At 56.2% G+C, this 15,189-nt stretch overlaps 1 protein-coding gene across 1 annotated transcript in view; it reads right to left on the reverse strand.

The window, feature by feature from the left end:
- Positions 1 to 394: 394 nt before the first annotated feature.
- Positions 395 to 15,189, reverse strand: part of LOC135534153 (serine/threonine-protein kinase B-raf) — a gene marked incomplete at its 5' end in the record, with an annotated part of 30,278 nt that continues 15,483 nt past the window's right edge. The window contains 5 exons of the mRNA XM_064961271.1: positions 395 to 1,819; positions 2,813 to 2,963; positions 6,234 to 6,368; positions 6,923 to 7,054; positions 10,004 to 10,122. Coding sequence (XP_064817343.1) covers positions 1,797 to 1,819; positions 2,813 to 2,963; positions 6,234 to 6,368; positions 6,923 to 7,054; positions 10,004 to 10,122 — 560 coding nt within the window. The remainder of the gene's footprint in view (positions 1,820 to 2,812; positions 2,964 to 6,233; positions 6,369 to 6,922; positions 7,055 to 10,003; positions 10,123 to 15,189) is intronic.

Consider the following 15,189-nt stretch of genomic DNA (forward strand, 5'->3'; position numbering starts at 1 on the left):
GTGGGGTTTGATTGGATGAGTTGGGGGTGGGGTTTGATTGGATGAGTTGGGGGGTGGGGTTTGATTGGATGAGTTGGGGGGTGGGGTTTGATTGGATGGTGTTCTGGGAATGTAACCAAGCTGAGAGGAGGAGTCGTGTCTCGTTGAAGGAGAGCAGTCAAACTTGTAACAGCACAACGCAAATGTAAAACCTGGGACGACAGCAGCTGCGATCCAACATATAGACGAGAGCAGAACCCTACTCAATCATTCCCTTCTGACGGGAATATCGGGACGCAGCCCTGGTTCTTCCGTCCTTTAGACTCTGACCTTCAGCTAGAGGGAGTACCATTGTACGGTGTTCTTGTAAGCTTCCATTCTTCCTCGTACAAGCTCACTAGAAAAGTCCCCCCTGCTGCCCCTCCAAAATAAACCAGTCAGAGAGACTCTCCGTCCTCCACACCGCTGTAAACTCTGTCCTAGAGGATTGTGATCGGGCTCTTTCCCCCCACCTCCCCCCTCAAAACATCAAGTCAAAACACCAAGTCTGAAGAGGCACTGGCGGCCATCTTAGATTCATACAGTTTCTTTTTCTAACAGACCGGTTGTTGTCCCTTCCAAACCAACGGTCCTCGGCTGACGTCAAAAAGGCTCTTTGTGGCGCTGACGTAGCGAGCGAAGTTCCCCACTTCTGGTTTTCAGGGGAAACGGAAGTTAGGTTGAACACGCTGTGTATCCCTGAAAAAAGCGGATGTTGGCGTTTTTCCGGTCAACTCCACATAAACTAATCAAAATGATCCAAACAAGGGGTTAACATGGAGTTCTGCTGTGAGCGAAACGACAAAGACAAGATCCCGGAGTCTGGAAAAAATGTGCGAAAGCATCCTTCATTGGAAAATGGACAGATCTGTGAGAGAGAGCGCTGAGGGGACAGTCTCAGAATCGCTGTCCGTTCAGTGAGGCTTGAGTCGAGCGTATTCGTGTGTGACCTATCACCGGGTAGGAATGCTTTGTAGTGACAGTAAAAACATCAACAATCTCGTCAACAAAAACAAGAAGAACAAAAAGCTCAGAACAGCACCCCCCCCATATCCTTAAAATCCCAAAACAAACAAGAACTGGGGATTTTTTCCTTCAAATAAATAAATTCTTTCAAGTCCTCTTCCCACAGGGTCAACTCCACCCCCCCTGGGAAATCCAGCTTATCGGCGATTGGCTCAGACCTGGCCCCTTCATCTCGGGTAACCAATGAGCAGCCAGGAAAGAAGTGTGGTTTCCTGTGCCTGTAGCTCCGCCCTCTTCGTCATGGAGGGGAGTGAGAAGGCGTGTGCTGCCCAAACCCATCGACCTCTAACCTCTCTGGACCCCTAACCCCAATCCTGTCCTGGTGCTCTCAACAGTTATATTCCTCCTTCATCAGTCCTACAATCAAGAAGTGCTGTTCTCTCCTTTTACAGTTTTCTCTTCTTCCTCTGGTTTGGTTTCTTCAGTGTGTCTTCAGTTTGTGTATCCGGTTGTGTGTCATTCAACTTTTCTTTTCCTTGGTTCTAAAATCAGATTTTGGTAGTTTTCCCCCCCGATGTGGTGACTCCCCAGCGGAGATCTCATCTGTAGAGCTCCTGAGACGTGGAGCGGAGAGAGGAAGAGGCTGTCTGTCTGTCTCTTCAGGTGTGGAAAGTAGAAAACAGCACGTTCTTTTGAGACTAGGATGTCGGTTTTTGGTTAAATGGATGAAGTAATCCACCGCAGGAACACAAGACTTGTTGAAGAGTGACGAGGGACGGACTGGCTGAACTGGTGGAATCTGGATCAGCATCTTATTTAAACGCTGAAAACTCCCCTGGAATGAAGAGAAGAGAGAGAAGATCAGGTTGGAAGAGAGGAGAGAGAGACAGCAGTACAGCGTGGAAGAGAGAGAGAGGAGAGAGACAGCAGTACAGCGTGGAAGAGAGAGAGGAGAGAGACAGCAGTACAGCGTGGAAGAGAGAGAAAGGAGAGAGACAGCAGTACAGTGTGGAAGAGGGAGAGGAGAGAGACAGCAGTACAGCGTGGAAGAGAGAGAGGAGAGAGACAGCAGTACAGCGTGGAAGAGGGAGAGGAGAGAGACAGCAGTACAGCGTGGAAGAGAGAGAGGGAGAGACAGCAGTACAGCGTGGAAGAGAGAGAGGAGAGAGACAGCAGTACAGCGTGGAAGAGGGAGAGGAGAGAGACAGCAGTACAGCGTGGAAGAGAGAGAGGGGAGAGACAGCAGTACAGCGTGGAAGAGTGAGAGGAGAGAGACAGCAGTACAGCGTGGAAGAGAGAGAGGAGAGGAGAGACAGCAGTACAGCGTGGAAGAGAGAGAGGAGAGGAGAGAGACAGCAGTACAACGTGGAAGAGAGAGAGGAGAGAGACAGCAGTACAGTGTGGAAGAGAGAGAGGAGAGGAGAGAGACAGCAGTACAGCGTGGAAAAGAGAGAGGAGAGACAGCAGTACAGCGTGGAAGAGAGAGAGGAGAGAGACAGCAGTACAGCGTGGAAGAGAGAGAGGAGAGAGACAGCAGTACAGCGTGGAAGAGAGAGAGGAGAGGGGAGAGACAGCAGTACAGTGTGGAAGAGAGAGAGGAGAGGAGAGAGACAGCAGTACAGCGTGGAAGAGAGAGAGGGGAGAGACAGCAGTTCTGTTCTGATGTGCTAAATGAGTCTTATTGTGTCTATGTTACAATCCTATCTATTATTGCAACAGGCTAAATCATTGATCACAGAATGGTTACGTGAGCACATTTAAAAATGGCAGTAACACTCTCTGTACATGGAGAAACTACAGGACCCCCAGCGCGTGTGTGGCCCCTCACCGTATCCCCCCTGTATCGGGGTTTTGGGGGAGGAGCAGGCGTACAGGCTGAAGTCCTCCGTCTGGAACCCAGCTCGGTTCAGTGAGGGTTCCGACGCGGAGCGGTGGATCTTGGGTAAAGAACGCGCCAGCAGCTCAATGGACGCCAGGATCTGACGGAGGAGGTCAGAGGTTAAAATAAAAATCACCACTCACAACATCAAAAGAAAACACAGGAGGTTAATAGGTCATCCCTAGCCAATCACCTCCCTCGAATCACTCGTCTCAAATAGGAACAAAGCTGACAGCCAAGTCAGAGAATCTTAGATTGAGGCTGTCAGCAGATCCTCAGCTGGGCTTTCCAGCAGCTTTTAAAAACACAGTGAGACGTTAGTGTGAATGTATTTCTAGTACTCGGAGGCCACCTGGTGGTGGAAATAACACATTCTCCTTCATACATACAAGTTAAACAACTCCAAGGAGGGCTGGCTCGGTCCCCACACAGGTTACCAGCCTTAACCTCATAAGCAGGAAGAGGTTTCTGGTGAGGTGAATATCTTGGTGGGGTGGACAGTCTTGGTCATTTTAAAACATTCAGCTCAACCCCTGGCATGTACAGTGAAGTGTTCTCCATCATTACCTGGAGGGAATAGGGGTTGGGTCCTCCATAGTTACCTGAGGGAATAGGGGTCCCGTCTCCATAGTTACCCGAGGGAATAGGGGTCCCGTCTCCATAGTTACCTGAGGGAATAGGGGTCCCGTCTCCATAGTTACCTGAGGGAATAGGGGTCCCGTCCTCCATAGTTACCTGAGGGAACAGGGGTCCCGCCCTCCATAGTTACCTGAGGGAATAGGGGTTGGGTCCTCCATACTTACCTGAGGGAATAGGGGTCCCGTCCTCCATAGTTACCTGAGGGAATAGGGGTCCCGCCCTCCATAGTTACCTGAGGGAATAGGGGTTGGGTCCTCCATAGTTACCTGAGGGAATAGGGGTCCCGTCCTCCATAGTTACCTGAGGGAATAGGGGTCCCGTCCTCCATAGTTACCTGAGGGAATAGGGGTCCCGTCCTCCATCGTTACCTGAGGGAATAGGGGTCCCGTCCTCCATAGTTACCTGAGGGAATAGGGGTCCCGTCCTCCATCGTTACCTGAGGGAATAGGGGTCCCGTCTCCTTCGTTACCTGAGGGAATAGGGGTCCCGTCTCCATCGTTACCTGAGGGAATAGGGGTCCCATCTCCATCGTTACCTGAGGGAATAGGGGTCCCGTCTCCATAGTTACCTGAGGGAATAGGGGTCCCGTCCTCCATAGTTACCTGAGGGAATAGGGGTCCCGTCTCCATAGTTACCTGAGGGAATAGGGGTCCCGTCCTCCATAGTTACCTGAGGGAATAGGGGTCCCGCCCTCCATAGTTACCTGAGGGAATAGGGGTCCCGCCCTCCATAGTTACCTGAGGGAATAGGGGTCCCGCCCTCCATAGTTACCTGAGGGAATAGGGGTCCCGCCCTCCATCGTTACCTGAGGGAATAGGGGTCCCGTCCTCCATCGTTACCTGAGGGAATAGGGGTCCCGTCTCCATAGTTACCTGAGGGAATAGGGGTCCCGTCCTCCATAGTTACCTGAGGGAATAGGGGTCGGGTCCTCCATAGTTACCTGAGGGAATAGGGGTCACGTCCTCCATCGTTACCTGAGGGAATAGGGGTCCCGTCATCGTCGTTACCTGAGGGAATAGGGGTCCCGTCCTCCATTGTTACCTGAGGGAATAGGGGTCCCGTCTCCATCATTACCTGAGGGAATAGGGGTCCCGTCTCCATAGTTACCTGAGGGAATAGGGGTCCCGTCCTCCATCGTTACCTGAGGGAATAGGGGTCCCGTCCTCCATCGTTACCTGAGGGAATAGGGGGGTTACCTGAGGGAATAGGGGGTCCTGAGGGAATAGGGGTCCCGTCCTCCATCGTTACCTGAGGGAATAGGGGTCCCGTCCTCCATAGTTACCTGAGGGAATAGGGGTTGGGTCCTCCATAGTTACCTGAGGGAATAGGGGTCCCGTCCTCCATAGTTACCTGAGGGAATAGGGGTCCCGTCCTCCATAGTTACCTGAGGGAATAGGGGTCCCGTCCTCCATCGTTACCTGAGGGAATAGGGGTCCCGTCCTCCATCGTTACCTGAGGGAATAGGGGTCCCGTCCTCCATAGTTACCTGAGGGAATAGGGGTCCCATCTCCATCGTTACCTGAGGGAATAGGGGTCCCGTCTCCATAGTTACCTGAGGGAATAGGGGTCCCGTCCTCCATAGTTACCTGAGGGAATAGGGGTCCCGTCTCCATAGTTACCTGAGGGAATAGGGGTCCCGTCTCCATAGTTACCTGAGGGAATAGGGGTCCCGTCCTCCATAGTTACCTGAGGGAATAGGGGTCCCGTCCTCCATAGTTACCTGAGGGAATAGGGGTCCCGTCCTCCATAGTTACCTGAGGGAATAGGGGTCCCGTCCTCCATAGTTACCTGAGGGAATAGGGGTCCCGTCCTCCATAGTTACCTGAGGGAATAGGGGTCCCGTCCTCCATAGTTACCTGAGGGAATAGGGGTCCCGTCCTCCATAGTTACCTGAGGGAATAGGGGTCCCGTCCTCCATCGTTACCTGAGGGAATAGGGGTCCCGTCCTCCATCGTTACCTGAGGGAATAGGGGTCCCGTCCTCCATAGTTACCTGAGGGAATAGGGGTCCCGTCTCCATCGTTACCTGAGGGAATAGGGGTCCCGTCCTCCATCGTTACCTGAGGGAATAGGGGTCCCGTCCTCCATAGTTACCTGAGGGAATAGGGGTCCCATCTCCATCGTTACCTGAGGGAATAGGGGTCCCGTCCTCCATAGTTACCTGAGGGAATAGGGGTCCCGTCCTCCATAGTTACCTGAGGGAATAGGGGTCCCGCCCTCCATAGTTACCTGAGGGAATAGGGGTCCCGCTCTCCATCGTTACCTGAGGGAATAGGGGTCCCGTCCTCCATCATTACCTGAGGGAATAGGGGTCCCGTCTCCATAGTTACCTGAGGGAATAGGGGTCACGTCCTCCATCGTTACCTGAGGGAATAGGGGTACCGTCCTCCATCGTTACCCGAGGGAATAGGGGTCCCGTCATCGTCGTTACCTGAGGGAATAGGGGTCCCGTCCTCCATTGTTACCTGAGGGAATAGGGGTCCCGTCTCCATCATTACCTGAGGGAATAGGGGTCCCGTCTCCATAGTTACCTGAGGGAATAGGGGTCCCGTCCTCCATCGTTACCTGAGGGAATAGGGGTCCCGTCCTCCATCGTTACCTGAGGGAATAGGGGTCCCGTCTCCTTCGTTACCTGAGGGAATAGGGGTCCCGTCTCCATCGTTACCTGAGGGAATAGGGGTCCCGTCCTCCATAGTTACCTGAGGGAATAGGGGTTCCATCTCCATAGTTACCTGAGGGAATAGGGGTCGTTCCTCTCTCTTCTTCTTCATACAGTCAGCCATCAGCCTCCTCATGGCTTTAGGACAGTTGGAGCGCACCTTACTGAGGTCAGGAGACAGGTATCCCCGACCCACCATGAAGATTATCTAGAGGGGAGAGGTGGAGGGTTAGAGGTCAGAGGTCAGGAGACAGGTATCCCCGACCCACCATGAAGACTATCTAGAGGAGAGAGGTGGAGGGTTAGAGGTCAGAGGTCAGGAGACAGGTAGGCCCGACCCACCATGCAGATTATCTAGAGGAGAGAGGTGGGGGGTCAGAGGTCAGGAGACAGGTAGGCCCGACCCACCATGCAGATTATCTAGAGGAGAGAGGTGGAGGGTTAGAGGTCAGAGGTCAGGAGACAGGTATCCCCGACCCACCATGAAGATTATCTAGAGGGGAGAGGTAGAGGGTTAGAGGTCAGAGGTCAGGAGACAGGTATCCCCGACCCACCATGAAGATTATCTAGAGGGAAGAGGTGGTGGGTTAGAGGTCAGAGGTCAGGAGACAGGTATCCCCGACCCACCATGAAGATTCTCTAGAGGGGAGAGGTACAGGGTCAGAGGTCAGGGGTAGGAGACCTTGCTCAGGTAGGACAGGACCCCAGACATCAACTCCTAGAGAACATTATAAATGTATATTAAACAGGAGAGATATCTACCTGGTCTCTGTTATTGATGTTGGAGTAGGGCAAGGCCCCAGACATCAACTCATAGAGAACTATCCCGAAGGCGTAGACGTCAGACTGGAAGCTGTAAGGGTTCTTATCCTGCAGACGGATGACCTCTGGGGCCTACAGGCAGACGGGGGGAGAGCAGAGTCACACGGTTTACCAAGATATACAGCCTTCATTGGGCAGAGTCGGGATCAATTACAGTCAAGTGAAGAAGTACACTGACAATTTGTAAAAAAAAAAATTGTACCTTTATTTAACCAGGCAAGTCAGTTAAGAACAAATTCTTATTTTCAATGACGGCCTAAGAACAGTGGGTTAACTGCCTTGTTCAGGGGCAGAACGACAGATTTGTACCTTGTCAGCTCAGGGGTTTGAACTTGCAACCTTCCGGTTACTAGTCCATCGCTAGTAGTCCATTGCTCGAACCACTAGGCTACCCTGCCCCACTAGATTACACATTCTAATAACGTAGATTACACATTCTGAAAACGTAGATTACATTCTGATAACGTAGATTACATTCTAATAACGTAGATTACACATTCTGATAACGTAGATTACACATTCTGATAACGTAGATTACATTCTGATAACGTAGATTACATTCTGATAACGTAGATTACACATTCTGACAACGTAGATTACATTCTGATAACGTAGATTACATTCTAATAACGTAGATTACACATTCTGATAACGTAGATTACACATTCTGATAACGTAGATTACACATTCTGATAACGTAGATTACACATTCTGATAACGTAGATTACATTCTAATAATGTTGAATAATGTTGATTGAATTCTAACGTAGATTACATTCTGATAATGTAGATTACACATTCTAATAACGTAGATTACACATTCTGATAATGTAGATTACACATTCTGATAACGTAGATTACATTCTGATAACGTAGATTACACATTCTAATAAAGTAGATTACACATTCTAATAACATAGATTACACATTCTGATAAGGTAGATTACACATTCTGATAACGTAGATTACATTCTAATAATGTTGAATAATGTCGGTTGAATTCTAACGTAGATTACACATTCTGATAACGTAGATTACACATTCTAATAACGTAGATTACACATTCTGATAACGTAGATTACACATTCTGATAACGTAGATTACATTCTAATAATGTTGAATAATGTCGGTTGAATAATGTCGATTGAATTCTAACGTAGATTACATTCTGATAACGTAGATTACACATTCTGACAACGTAGATTACATTCCAATAATGTTAAATAATGTCGGTTGAATAATGTCGATTGAATTCTTACGTAGATTACACATTCTGATAACGTAGATTACATTCTAATAATGTTGAATAATGTCGGTTGAATAATGTCGATTGAATTCTAACGTAGATTACATTCTGATAACGTAGATTACACATTCTGACAACGTAGATTACATTCCAATAATGTTAAATAATGTCGGTTGAATAATGTCGATTGAATTCTAACGTAGATTACACATTCTGATAACGTAGATTACACATTCTAATAACGTAGATTATACATTCTAATAACGTAGATTACATTCTGATAACGTAGATTACATTCTGATACCATAGATTACATTCTGATAACATAGATTAATGTGGTTAGAGCGTTGGGTCAGTTACCAGCAGGTAGTAATAACGTAGATTAATTTGGTTAGAGTGTTGGGCCAGTAACCGTAAGGAATCCCCGAGCTGGTAAAGAAATCTGGTAAAGAAATCTGTTTTTCTGCCCCTGAGCAAGGCAGTTAACCCACTGTTCCCCGGGCACTGAGCAAGGCAGTTTACCTTGCTCAGGGCCCGGGGAACAGTGGGTTAACTGCCTTGCTCAGGGCCTGGGGAACAGTGGGTTAACTACCTTGTTCAGGGCCTGGGGAACAGTGGGTTAACTGCCTTGCTCAGGGCCCGGGGAACAGTGGGTTAACTACCTTGTTCAGGGCCTGGGGAACAGTGGGTTAACTGCCTTGCTCAGGGCCCGGGGAACAGTGGGTTAACTACCTTTTTCAGGGCCTGGGGAACAGTGGGTTAACTACCTTGTTCAGGGCCCGGGGAACAGTGGGTTAACTACCTTGTTCAGGGCCTGGGGAACAGTGGGTTAACTGCCTTGCTCAGGGCCCGGGGAACAGTGGGTTAACTACCTTGTTCAGGGCCTGGGGAACAGTGGGTTAACTGCCTTGCTCAGGGCCCGGGGAACAGTGGGTTAACTACCTTGTTCAGGGCCCGGGGAACAGTGGGTTAACTACCTTGTTCAGGGCCTGGGGAACAGTGGGTTAACTGCCTTGCTCAGGGCCCGGGGAACAGTGGGTTAACTACCTTGTTCAGGGCCCGGGGAACAGTGGGTTAACTGCCTTGCTCAGGGCCCGGGGAACAGTGGGTTAACTACTACTGTTCCCCAGGCGCCGAAGACGTGGATGTTGACTAAGGCAGCCCCGCCCCACCTCTCTGATTCAGAGGGTTAAATTAACAGGGTGGGGGGTGGGGTATGAACAGGATGTTGACTAAGGCAGCCCCCCCCCACCTCTCTGATTCAGAGGGTTAAATGAACAGGGTGGGGGGTGGGGTATGAACAGGATGTTGACTAAGGCAGCCCCGCCCCACCTCTCTGATTCTGAGGGTTAAATGAACAGGGTGGGGGGTGGGGTATGAACAGGATGTTGACTAAGGCAGCCCCGCCCCACCTCTCTGATTCTGAGGGTTAAATGAACAGGGTGGGGGGTGGGGTATGAACAGGATGTTGACTAAGGCAGCCCCCCCAGCACCTCTCTGATTCAGAGGGTTAAATGAGGAAGACACACTTCAGTTGGACAACTGACTAGGTATCCCCCTTTCCCTAGATTGAATTCTAATAATGTAGATTGAATTCTAATTATGTAGAATAATGTAGATTGAATTCTAATAATGTAGATTGAATTCTAATAATGTAGATTGAATTCTAGTAATGTAGATTGAATTCTAGTAATGTAGAATAATGTAGATTGAATTCTCTTGCAGGTTGTTTAGTCTATTCAGGTTCTCCTCTTAATCCCTGCAGTATCACTCACCATCCACAGGATGGAGCCAGAGAGCTGTTCAAACTGGTGGGAGCCGCTCCAGCGTGACTTCACTGTGGCCAGGCCGAAGTCTCCTATCTTCACGGTGAGGTCCTCGTGTAGGAAGATGTCTGGGAGGAGAGGGGTTAAGGAACAGAAAGCTAGGGGAGCTCAGTCTGGGGCGAGGGGGAGCGGGGAGAACTCAGTCTGGGGCGAGGGGGAGCGGGGGGAACTCAGTCTGGGGCGAGGGGGGCGGGGGGAACTCAGTCTGGGGCGAGGGGGAGCGGGGGGAACTCAGTCTGGGGCGAGGGGGAGCGGGGGGAACTCAGTCTGGGGCGAGGGGGAGCGGGGAGAACTCAGTCTGGGGCGAGGGGAGAGGGGGGAAATCAGTCTGGGGGCGAGGGGAGCGGGGAGAACTCAGTCTGGGGCGAGGGGGCGGGAGAACTCAGTCTGGGGCTTAGGGGGAACTCAGTCTGGGGCGAGGGGGAGCGGGGGAACTCAGTCTGGGGCGAGGGGAGCGGGGGGAACTCAGTCTGGGGCGAGGGGGAGCGGGGAGAACTCAGTCTGGGGCGAGGGGGCGGGAGAACTCAGTCTGGGGCGAGGGGGAGCGGGGGAACTCAGTCTGGGGCGAGGGGAGCGGGGAGAACTCAGTCTGGGGCGAGGGGGCGGGAGAACTCAGTCTGGGGCGAGGGGAGCGGGGGAACTCAGTCTGGGGCGAGGGGGAGCGGGGGAACTCAGTCTGGGGCGAGGGGGGCGGGAGAACTCAGTCTGGGGCGAGGGGGAGCGGGGGAACTCAGTCTGGGGCGAGGGGAGCGGGGGGAACTCAGTCTGGGGCGAGGGGGGCGGGAGAACTCAGTCTGGGGCGAGGGGGAGCGGGAGAACTCAGTCTGGGGCGAGGGGAGCGGGAGAACTCAGTCTGGGGCGAGGGGGGCGGGAGAACTCAGTCTGGGGCGAGGGGGCGGGAGAACTCAGTCTGGGGGCGAGGGGGAGCGGGAGAACTCAGTCTGGGGCGAGGGGAGCGGGAGAACTCAGTCTGGGGCGAGGGGGAGCAGGAGAACTCAGTCTGGGGCGAGGGGGGCGGGAGAACTCAGTCTGGGGCGAGGGGGAAACTCAGTCTGGGGCGAGGAGGAGCGGGAGAACTCAGTCTGGGTCGAGCGGGAGGAACTCAGTCTGGGGCAAGGGGGAGAACTCAGTCTGGGGCGAGGGGAACTCAGTCTGGGGTGGGGGGAACTCAGTCTGGGGCGGTCTGGGGCGAGGGGAGCGGGGGGAACTCAGTCTGGGGCGAGGGGGGCGGGGGGAACTCAGTCTGGGGCGGGGGGGGGGGGAACTCAGTCTGGGGCGAGGGGGAGCGGGGGAACTCAGTCTGGGGCGAGGGGAGCGGGGAGAACTCAGTCTGGGGCGAGGGGGAGCGGGGGGAAATCAGTCTGGGGCGAGGGGGAGCGGGGAGAACTCAGTCTGGGGCGAGGGGGGCGGGAGAACTCAGTCTGGGGCGAGGGGGAACTCAGTCTGGGGCGAGGGGGAGCGGGGGAACTCAGTCTGGGGCGAGGGGGAGCGGGGGGAACTCAGTCTGGGGGCGAGGGGGAGCGGGGAGAACTCAGTCTGGGGCGAGGGGGGCGGGAGAACTCAGTCTGGGGCGAGGGGAGCGGGGGGGAACTCAGTCTGGGGCGTGGGGGAGCGGGGAGAACTCAGTCTGGGGCGAGGGGGCGGGAGAACTCAGTCTGGGGCGAGGGGGAGCGGGGGGGAACTCAGTCTGGGGCGAGGGGGAGCGGGGGAACTCAGTCTGGGGGCGAGGGGGGCGGGAGAACTCAGTCTGGGGCGAGGGGGAGCGGGGGGAACTCAGTCTGGGGCGAGGGGGAGCGGGGGGAACTCAGTCTGGGGCGAGGGGGGGCGGGAGAACTCAGTCTGGGGCGAGGGGGAGCGGGAGAACTCAGTCTGGGGCGAGGGGGAGCGGGAGAACTCAGTCTGGGGCGAGGGGGCGGGAGAACTCAGTCTGGGGCGAGGGGGGCGGGAGAACTCAGTCTGGGGCGAGGGGGAGCGGGAGAACTCAGTCTGGGGCGAGGGGGAGCGGGAGAACTCAGTCTGGGGCGAGGGGGAGCAGGAGAACTCAGTCTGGGGCGAGGGGGGGCGGGAGAACTCAGTCTGGGCGAGGGGGAAACTCAGTCTGGGGCGAGGAGGAGCGGGAGAACTCAGTCTGGGTCGAGCGGGAGGAACTCAGTCTGGGGCAAGGGGGAGAACTCAGTCTGGGGCGGGGAACTCAGTCTGGGGTGGGGGGAACTCAGTCTGGGGCGGTCTGGGGCGAGGGGGAGCGGGGGGAACTCAGTCTGGGGCGAGGGGGAGCGGGAGAACTCAGTCTGGGGCGAGCGGGAGGAACTCAGTCTGGGGCGAGGGGGGGAACTCAGTCTGGGGCGAGGGGGAGAACTCAGTCTGGGGCGAGGGGGAGCGGGAGAACTCAGTCTGGGGCGAGGGGAACTCAGTCTGGGGTGGGGGGAACTCAGTCTGGGGCGGTCTGGGGCGAGGGGAGCGGGAGAACTCAGTCTGGGGCGAGGGGAACTCAGTCTGGGGTGGGGGGAACTCAGTCTGGGGCGGTCTGGGGCGAGGGGAGCGGGGGAACTCAGTCTGGGGCGGGGGGAGCGGGAGAACTCAGTCTGGGGCGAGGAGGTGAACTCAGTCTGGGGCGAGGGGGGGAACTCAGTCTGGGGCGAGGGGAGAACTCAGTCTGGGGCGAGGGGGAACTCAGTCTGGGGCGAGCGGGGAACTCAGTCTGGGGCGAGCGGGGGAACTCAGTCTGGGGCGAGGGGGAGGAACTCAGTCTGGGGCGAGGGGGAACTCAGTCTGGGGCGAGCGGGGAACTCAGTCTGGGGCGAGGGGGAGGAACTCAGTCTGGGGCGAGGGGGAACTCAGTCTGGGGCGAGGGGAACTCAGTCTGGGGCGAGCGGGAGAACTCAGTCTGGGGCGAGGGGAACTCAGTCTGGGGCGAGGGGAACTCAGTCTGGGGCGGCGGGAGAACTCAGTCTGGGGCGAGGGGAACTCAGTCTGGGGCGAGCGGGAGGAACTCAGTCTGGGGCGAGGGGGAACTCAGTCTGGGGCGTGCGGGAGGAACTCAGTCTGGGGCGAGCGGGAGGAACTCAGTCTGGGGCGAGCGGGAGGAACTCAGTCTGGGGCGAGGGGGAGCGGGGGAACTCAGTCTGGGGCGAGCGGGAGAACTCAGTCTGGGGCGAGGGGGGAACTCAGTCTGGGGCGAGCGGGGGAACTCAGTCTGGGGCGGGGGAGGAACTCAGTCTGGGGCGAGGGGGGGAACACAGTCTGGGGCGAGCGGGAGGAACTCAGTCTGGGGGAGGGGGAGGAACTCAGTCTGGGGCGAGCGGGAGGAACTCAGTCTGGGGCGAGCGGGAGGAACTCAGTCTGGGGCGAGCGGGAGGAACTCAGTCTGGGGCGAGCGGGAGGAACTCAGTCTGGGGCGAGCGGGAGAACTCAGTCTGGGGCGAGCGGGAGAACTCAGTCTGGGGCGAGCGGGAGGAACTCAGTCTGGGGCGAGCGGGAGGAACTCAGTCTGGGGCGAGCGGGAGGAACTCAGTCTGGGGCGGCGGGAGGAACTCAGTCTGGGGCGAGCGGGAGGAACTCAGTCTGGGGCGAGCGGGAGAACTCAGTCTGGGGCGAGCGGGAGAACTCAGTCTGGGGCGAGCGGGAGAACTCAGTCTGGGGCGAGCGGGAGAACTCAGTCTGGGGCGAGCGGGAGAACTCAGTCTGGGGCGAGCGGGGGAACTCAGTCTGGCGAGGGGGGAACTCAGTCTGGCGAGGGGGGAACTCAGTCTGGCGAGGGGGGAACTCAGTCTGGCGAGGGGGGAACTCAGTCTGGCGAGGGGGGAACTCAGTCTGGCGAGGGGGAACTCAGTCTGGCGAGGGGGGAACTCAGTCTGGCGAGGGGGAACTCAGTCTGGCGAGGGGGGAACTCAGTCTGGCGAGGGGGAACTCAGTCTGGGGCGAGGGGGAGCGGGAGGAACTCAGTCTGGGGCGAGGGGAGCGGGAGGAACTCAGTCTGGGGCGAGGGGGAACTCAGTCTGGGGCGAGGGGGAACTCAGTCTGGGGCGAGGGGGGAACTCAGTCTGGGGCGAGGGGGAACTCAGTCTGGGGCGAGGGGGAACTCAGTCTGGGGCGAGGGGGAACTCAGTCTGGCGAGGGGGAACTCAGTCTGGGGCGAGGGGGAGCGGGAGGAACTCAGTCTGGGGCGAGGGGGAACTCAGTCTGGGGCGAGGGGGAACTCAGTCTGGGGCGAGGGGGAGAACTCAGTCTGGGGCGAGCGGGGAGGAACTCAGTCTGGGGCGAGCGGGGGAACTCAGTCTGGCGAGGGGGGAACTCAGTCTGGCGAGGGGGAACTCAGTCTGGCGAGGGGGGAACTCAGTCTGGCGAGGGGGAACTCAGTCTGGCGAGGGGGGAACTCAGTCTGGGGCGAGGGGAGGAACTCAGTCTGGGGCGAGGGGGAACTCAGTCTGGGGCGAGCGGGGGAACTCAGTCTGGGGCGAGCGGGAGAACTCAGTCTGGCGAGGGGGAACTCAGTCTGGCGAGGGGGAACTCAGTCTGGCGAGGGGGGAACTCAGTCTGGGGCGGGGAGGAACTCAGTCTGGGGCGAGGGGGAGGAACTCAGTCTGGGGCGAGGGGGAGGAACTCAGTCTGGGGCGAGCGGGAGGAACTCAGTCTGGGGCGGGGAGGAACTCAGTCTGGGGCGAGGGGAGGAACTCAGTCTGGGGCGAGGGGGAGGAACTCAGTCTGGGGCGAGCGGGAGGAACTCAGTCTGGGGCGAGGGGGAGGAACTCAGTCTGGGGCGAGGGGGAGGAACTCAGTCTGGGGCGAGGGGGAGGAACTCAGTCTGGGGCGAGGGGGAGGAACTCAGTCTGGGGCGAGCGGGAGGAACTCAGTCTGGGGCGAGGGGGAGGAACTCAGTCTGGGGCGAGCGGGAGGAACTCAGTCTGGGGCGAGCGGGAGAACTCAGTCTGGGGCGAGCGGGAGAACTCAGTCTGGGGAGGAGGGGGGCTCAGTCTGGCGAGGGGGGAACTCAGTCTGGGGCGAGGGGGAGGAACTCAGTCTGGGGCGAGGGGGAGGAACTCAGTCTGGGGGCGAGGGGAGGAACTCAGTCTGGGGCGAGGGGGAGGAACTCAGTCTGGGGAGGAGGGGGGGCTCAGTCTGGCGAGGGGGGAACTCAG

Source organism: Oncorhynchus masou, unplaced genomic scaffold (assembly GCF_036934945.1).
Source record: "Oncorhynchus masou masou isolate Uvic2021 unplaced genomic scaffold, UVic_Omas_1.1 unplaced_scaffold_3078, whole genome shotgun sequence".
In the NCBI taxonomy this organism is placed as follows: Eukaryota; Metazoa; Chordata; class Actinopteri; order Salmoniformes; family Salmonidae; genus Oncorhynchus; species Oncorhynchus masou.